Source organism: Empidonax traillii, unplaced genomic scaffold (genome assembly GCF_003031625.1).
Source record: "Empidonax traillii isolate 1590-97213 ecotype Southwest subspecies unplaced genomic scaffold, ASM303162v1 scaffold1934:size100472, whole genome shotgun sequence".
Classification (NCBI taxonomy): Eukaryota; Metazoa; Chordata; class Aves; order Passeriformes; family Tyrannidae; genus Empidonax; species Empidonax traillii.
The window spans coordinates 19,207-26,155 of NW_020957127.1; the positions used below are offsets into that span (position 1 = coordinate 19,207).

Genomic DNA, 6,949 nt, shown 5'->3' on the forward strand with positions numbered 1-6,949 from the left:
GGCATTCCACACATTCCCAACGTGCCACTGCCCACCCTCCCCCTCCCACAGGAGCTGCTCTCCCTCCTCACTGCCCAGCCAGGGGTGAAAAGTGGATTTGAGGCATTCCTGACCCAAGGCAGGGAATGTGGCCCCTCCTGAGGGGCTTGGAGGTGACGCTGTGGGTGTGCCCATCCATGGCTTCGCTTCCCTCGGGAATGCTGCAGCTCCCTAAATCCCTCTGTGCTCCCTGGGGCTCCCAGACCCGTGTCCAGCTCCAGCCACCTCCATCCACGGTGTTCCTGGCTGCTTTGGGCTGGGGAACATGGCATGAGGTGCTCAAGGAGCAGGAGTTCTCCTGGATTTGGGCGTATCCATCAGTTTTGAGGGCATGCTGATAAAATCTGTGAGTGGCTGATCCCAAACGGATCAATCCCAGCTCTTCTGGGGGTGCTCTGCCCTTCCCCAGGGTGGGCAGGCCCTGGCACAGGTTGCCCAGAGAAGCTGTGGCTGCCCCTGAATCCCTGGAAGTGTCCAAGGCCAGGTTGGAGCACCCTGGGATAGTGGGAAGTGTCCCTGCCCGTGGCAGGGGGTGGAATGGGATGATCCTTAAGTTCCCTTCCAACCCAAAGCATCCTGGGATTCTCAGAGGGAGGAGACACCTCCTGCTGGTGCTGAGGGGTGAATTCCCAGTGCAGGAGCAGCGGGAAACGCTGGGCCCCGGGAATTCCCGGAGCAGCTGCAGGAGCCGCTCTGGCCTCGCACCGTTAATTAACGGCAGCAATTAGAGCTTGTTTTCTCCCGGTGCTTCCCTGTGTTTAATGAGGATGGGAAGGTGCTGGAGCTAGGCACGGAGGAGCCTCTGGGTGTGATATCACAGCCAGCCCTTGGAGTGTGTGGGAAATGGAGCTGCTGTCCCTGGATGGAGGTGTCTGTGGCCTGGGAGGAGCTGCAGCTCCCTGGGGATCCCTCTCGTGCTCCCTTCCCAGCCCAGGGCAGGGGTGGAGTCCCCATCCCTGGAGGGATTTCAAATCCACATGGATGTGGCACTTGGGGACATGGGGCAGTGGTGGCCTTGGCAGTGCTGGCTTTGACGATCATGGAGGCTTTTCCAAGCTAAACAATTCCATGATTCCATGACTTCAGCTGCCCCTCTGGCTCCTGATGCCCATTTTGCCCCTCGCTACCACGATCCAGGACACCCCACACGTCTCTCACCGCTCGGAGCTCTTCCCTGTTTTTCCCAGGGAGGTTTCACCCCTTTGTGCTCTTCCCTGTTTCCCACAGGGAGATCAAGCTGCGGAATTACGAGCCCGAGGATGAGGAGCTGAAGAAGAGGAAGCTGCCCCCGGGAAAACCGGCCTCAGGTGGGAACCAGCGGGAGCAAGGGCTTGGGAAGCTCCTTGGGAAGGGTGGGAGATCCTGGACCTTGGAGCAGGGCTGTGTCTCGCTGTGAGGTCCTTGGAGCCCTGGAGGGTGTTGGAATGTGGGAGCCCCTGTTGCTGCATCCTCCTCTTCCTCCTCCTCCTCACCCCCTGCATTGCTCAAGTGTGATGAGGGGGGAGCAATTCCAGCCCGAGCCAAAGGGTTGGTCCTCCCTGGAGGCTCCTCAAGGAGATTCCGGCTGCTTTTTTTGTTTGACTTCTCCTTAAACAAACATCAGTGCCGGGCTCCAGGCTGGGATTTGCCAGGGCTGAGCCTCCTCCCCCACCACGTGCTTCCAAGAAGGGCAAGTGAAGGGTGGAAGTTCCCTTGATCTTGGAACGTGGAGCCCTCCTGGGATAGATCCCTTTCAAAACACCCCCGATCAAAAGGCGCCTTCGGAAGCTCCGAGGTGGGGAGGGTGGGAATGCTGGCACTGCACCTTCCTCGTCCCTCTGGAAAAGCTTCAGGGCTGCCTCTGAATGTCACAGCAAGGGCACGGAGGGGCTGGAGCGTGTGCAGGGAAGGGAAGGGAGCTGGGAAGGGGCTGGAGCAGCAGGAGCGGCTGAGGGAGCTGGGGGGGCTCAGCCTGGAGAAAAGGAGGCTCAGGGGGGACCTTCTGGCTCTGCAGTCCCTGACAGGAGGGGGGAGCCGGGGGGGGGGTCGGGCTCTGCTCCCAGGGAACAGGGACAGGAGGAGAGGGAGGGGCAGGTTGGATAGTGGGGAAAATTCCACCTGGAATCCCCATCCATGGAGGGGTTTCAAAGCCCTGTGGATGTGGCACTTGGGGACATGGTCAGTGGTGGCCTTGGCAGTGCTGGGAATGGCTGGATGACCTCAGAGGGCTTTTCCAACCTCAGTGATTCCAGGATTCTCTGAAATCCACCTGCTGGAGCGGAATTCACCCCCCAGGGATGTGCTCCCGGAGCTGCTCCCCTTCCTTGCTCAGCTGAAGGACAGGGAGCTGTTTTTCCCACACCTTTTCCCATTATCCCTGAGATCTCCAGACCTTTATGCCGGGTAGGACTCCTCCAGTTCTGTCTCAAACCTTGTAAATGAGTCAGGGTGAGTGCAGTTCCACACCCCTGGACAGCTGATCCCTGCAGGAGTTCTGGGAAGAGCCCTCAGGCCCAGCTGTTCGTGGCGTTGCTTCATTCCCCGAGGATTTTTAGGAGCCTCCCCAGGGATTGGGTGGTGGAGGGATGTGGGAATGGGGTTTAACCAAAGGTTCTGGGAGCCAGGCCCGGGGTTGTGTGGCATTCCCGGTGTCCCGACGCTGATCCTGTTTCTCCCTCTAGTGGAGGACACGGTGAAGGAGCAGCTGGAAGCGGCCAAGCCCGAGCCCATCATCGATGAGGTGGTAGGTAAATCCCGAGGCATTCCCCGTGCCCGGGCTCCATCCTGGCCTTCCCCTCTCACCGGGTGTCTCCTCTCCCTCCTCAGGATCTGGCCAACCTGGCTCCCAGGAAACCAGACTGGTGAGTGCCTGCGGAGCTCTGGGAGAGCGGGGTTGGAGTCAGAGCTTCCAGCACCTTGGGATTGTCCAAGTGGGGTTGAAAGGGCCGGAAATATGCAGGAATACCTGATTTGGGGGTTAAAAGTGCCGGGAAAACCAAGTGGAAGGTGTCCCACGGGAAGCTGGGCAGGTTCCCTGTGCCAGGATCCTGGGATGGGCTGATCCAGGGGTGATCCAGGTTCCCTGTGCCAGGATCCTGGGATGGGGTGATCAAGGAGTGATCCAGAGGTGTTGGAATGAGATGATCTTTAAGGTCCCTTCCAACCCAAACCATTCCAGGATTCTGTGGAATGGGAAGCTGTTGAGGAAGGCCCCAGTGTTCCCTTTCCCTGTGGATCCCTGTGGGACGTTTGGCACCACGGGATGGGGTTGGTTTTCCCGGGACCCTGGGAAGGAGGGGGGGATTTCTCTTCCCCTGGGAAAGGTGCAGGGTGTCCCCCCTGGCTGTGGGGCTGTCCTGACGTGTCCCTCTCCTTCCCAGGGATCTGAAGCGGGACGTGTCCAAGAAGCTGGAGAAGCTGGAGAGGAGGACTCAGAGAGCCATCGCCGAGCTCATCCGTGCGTGGGGGCCCAGGAGGGGCTGCCATTCCTCTGGGATCCTGGGCAATTCCACTGGGCAATTCCACTGGGCAATTCCACTGGGATCCTGGGCAATTCCTGGGCAATTCCACTGGGATCCTGGGCAATTCCTGAGCAATTCCACTGGGATCCTGGGCAATTCCTGAGCAATTCCACTGGGATCCTGGGCAATTCCACTGGGCAATTCCACTGGGCAATTCCACTGGGATCCTGGGCAATTCCACTGGGCAATTCCACTGGGATCCTGGGCAGTTCCACTGGGATCCTGGGCCCTGCCATCAGGGGAGGGCCAGGGAGGGACTGGGAGAGCCCGAGCCCTTCCCACAAGGATCTGGGAAGCTTCCCAGGAGCTCCAGGGGCACTGGGATTGTGCCCGGGGAAGGGTCTGTGGGCTCCACTGGGATAGATCCTTATCCATGCGTGTCCCTGCAGGGGAGAGGCTGAAGGGCCAGGAGGAGGAGTTGGCATCTGCGGTGGGATCAGCAAAGCAGGAGGGAAGCGACTCCGACTGAGGGATCCGTCGGCAGCCTCGGACCGGGATGCGGCTCCCGCCCCGTCCCCCCAGTGTGACCCCTGGGACACACTCAGCCCTTTCCCAGAAATTCCCAAATCCTGGAGGAGAGGGGCACATCCCAGGAGCCTGGCTGGCTGCAGAGGAGCGTTCCTGGCGAAATTCCCGGGATCACAGGGAGCAGGACAGTTCAAGCCCACCTTGGCTCAAACTCACCTGCTGGGACTCGGAGCAGGGAAATGTGGGAAAAACTCCAGGCAAGGCCAATCCAGGCTCGCTCTCCTCCTGCTGGGAAAGGAAGGAGATGCCCACATGGCCCTTGGAGAGGCAGGACCTTTTCCCAAGGGATTGGGGCTCCTGTTCCCGTGCAGACAGCACGAGGTCTCCCTGCAGAGCTGGGAACATCCATGGGCACCCCCAGAATTCCCGTGGGAAGGGGCTGTTGGTTCAGGACCTGTCGGCTGCTCTGCATCCAGCTGATTTTTTAACGTGGGATTTGCCTTGCTTCCCAAAATTTCCCAACCCTCCAGAGTGTTCCACTCCTCCTCTGAGTGTTTTTTTTATTGATGTATTTTGTTGTTAAGGGATCTTTTCCTAATAAAAAATTCCATGCTGGAAGAAGTTGTCACTTCTGGAAGAGGCACCTGGGATGGGCTGATCCAGGTGTGATCCACATTCCCTCTGCCAGGATCCTGGGATGGGATGATCCTTCAGACTGACACAGAGTATGTTTAAATGGGATATTGGGAAGGAACTTTTGGCTGGGAGGATGGGGAGGGCTTGGAATGGATTTCCCGGAGAAGCTGTGGCTGCCCCTGGATCCCTGGAAGTGTCCAAGGCCAGATTGGAGCAACCTGGGCTATTGGAAGGTGTCCCTGCCCATGGCAGGGGGTGGCACTGGATGGGCTTTGAGGTCCCTTCCAACCTAAAACATTCTGGGAATCTATAATTCCATAAACTCGGTCCCTCCTGGAGCCGTGGCCTCATCCCTGGAATGTCCTGCAGGTGTCAGCAGAACTCCATGCACAAACTCTGCCATCTCCAGCCATTCCCAGCGGCTGGGCTCGGGAAAGCCAGGCTTTCCATCCATCCATCCATCCATCCATCCATCCATCCATCCATCCATCCATCCATCCATCCATCCCACTGCCCTTTCCCTCCCTGCCTGACCCAGATCTTTGGCCTCTCCTTTGCCAGGATGGGAAGCAGAGGAGTTTTCCCTCCTTGACTTTAAAGGGAAAAAACCTGATTTTAAACTGCCTCTGGATTCGGGCCCAGCTTTTCCCAGTCCTTGGAACAGTAACTGTCACCCTTTCAGCTCTCCCTGGAAATGCCAGCTGGGAAAGAAAAAAATGGAAGAATTTCTTTTTGGGACAAAGTAAAATGAAAGATCTTGACTTTGCCCTTTCCCACGTGGTTCCAGGTTTTATTCCAGACTCAGGTTAAGTTGGGATCAGCCCCAGGCCCCTGGACTGATGCTGGCGTGGGACTGGGGTCCTGGAATGGGAATGGGATCCTGCAATGGGATAGGGATCCCAGAGTAGGACAGGGATCCTGGAATGGGACAGATCCCAGAGTGGGACATTGATCCCAGTGGGACAGGGATCCCAGAGTGGGACAGGGATCCTGGAATGAGACTGGGATCCCAGTATGGGACACTGATTTCACTATGGAACAGGGGTCCCTGCATGGGAATGGGGTCCCTGTGTGGGGCAGGGATCCTGGAATGGGACAAGGGCAGTGATCCTGCTGTGGGACAGGGATCCTGGAATGGGACAAGGGCAGTGATCCTGCTATGGGACTGGCATCCCAGTATGGAACAGTGATTTCATGACGGGACAGAGATCCCCACATGTTGTCCTGCTGATGTCCAGGGAGGGGGATGAGTCCTGGGCGCCCTGACCTGTGGAATTCCGATGGAATCCTCGCAGGAACGCAGGCACTTGGTGGTTATCCCACATTTACCAGCTAAAACCCCAAAGGGGTCCCGCCCAGCTCGGGCCTCCCCCTGTTCCCCGCCCGTGTGTGGGGCGAGTCTGGCTCCTCTGATAGTTCCGTGGGACGCTCCGGGGTGGGCAGGGTCGGGAGGGATCCTTTGATGGCCCCGGTGGGATCTGGGATCCCCCAGCCAGCACATCCCAACCTGCAGGGAATGCTGCTCCATCCCGGGCTCTGCAGGTCCCACCCCCAGGGAGGGGCTGGGGCTTTCAAAGCGTCCGAAAGGCTGCAGGACACGGAAGAGCCCTCCCTGGGGCATCTGCCCGGCTTTTTTTGGCAGCTGCTGAAAATCCCTCCGTGGTGTTCCCGGCCCAGCTGGGAGTTCTGGGAGTTTCTGCCGCCTCTTCCAGCTCTGGGGAACCGGGATTGTTGTTTCTTCTGGCGAAGAAAGGGGACAAGACCCCTCTGCTGGGTTGTTGTCCTCACTCGACGGGTCCCAGAGCCTCCAAAGCAGGTTCCTGCAAATTTTCCTTGTGGGAATATCATCCCGGCAGAGGCTGGAGGGCGGAATTTTGTTATTTAAACATTTGGGATGCTTGGAAAACGCCGGGTTGTTTGCCAGGGCTGTCTGGGATGCTCTGGGATGGTTTGGGGATGGGGTTGGGAGCTCAGGGGGACCTGTGGCAAGGGCAGGTGGGGGGAATCCCCCAGGGACTTTCCTATGGAACAGGATATTTGGGATGGGAGTGGGGTGGGCAGGTCTTGGGACTCTTTCGAGCCTTCAAATGGGGTGAGACCCCCTTGCAGAGCCCATCCCTTGTCCCCAGTCCCTCTCCAGCTCTCCTGGAGCCCCTTTAGGCCCTGCCAGGGGCTCTCAGGTCTCCCTGGATCCTTCTCTTCTCCAGGGGAACCCCCCCAGCTGTCCCAGCCTGGCTCCAGAGCAGAGGGATCCAGCCCTGGGAGCAGCTCCGGGGCCTCCTCTGGACTCTCTGCAGCAGCTCCAC

General features: G+C 58.7%; 1 protein-coding gene across 1 annotated transcript in view; it reads left to right on the forward strand.

The window, feature by feature from the left end:
- The window catches only part of CCDC12 (coiled-coil domain containing 12), a 15,623-nt gene extending 11,505 nt beyond the window's left edge, over positions 1-4,118 (forward strand). Inside the window, exons 3-7 of the mRNA XM_027909052.1 lie at positions 1,267-1,346; positions 2,700-2,761; positions 2,845-2,879; positions 3,399-3,475; positions 3,929-4,118. Of these exons, the coding sequence (XP_027764853.1) occupies positions 1,267-1,346; positions 2,700-2,761; positions 2,845-2,879; positions 3,399-3,475; positions 3,929-4,008 (334 nt within the window). The 3' untranslated portion in view covers positions 4,009-4,118. The remainder of the gene's footprint in view (positions 1-1,266; positions 1,347-2,699; positions 2,762-2,844; positions 2,880-3,398; positions 3,476-3,928) is intronic.
- The last annotated feature ends 2,831 nt before the right edge of the window (positions 4,119-6,949 follow it).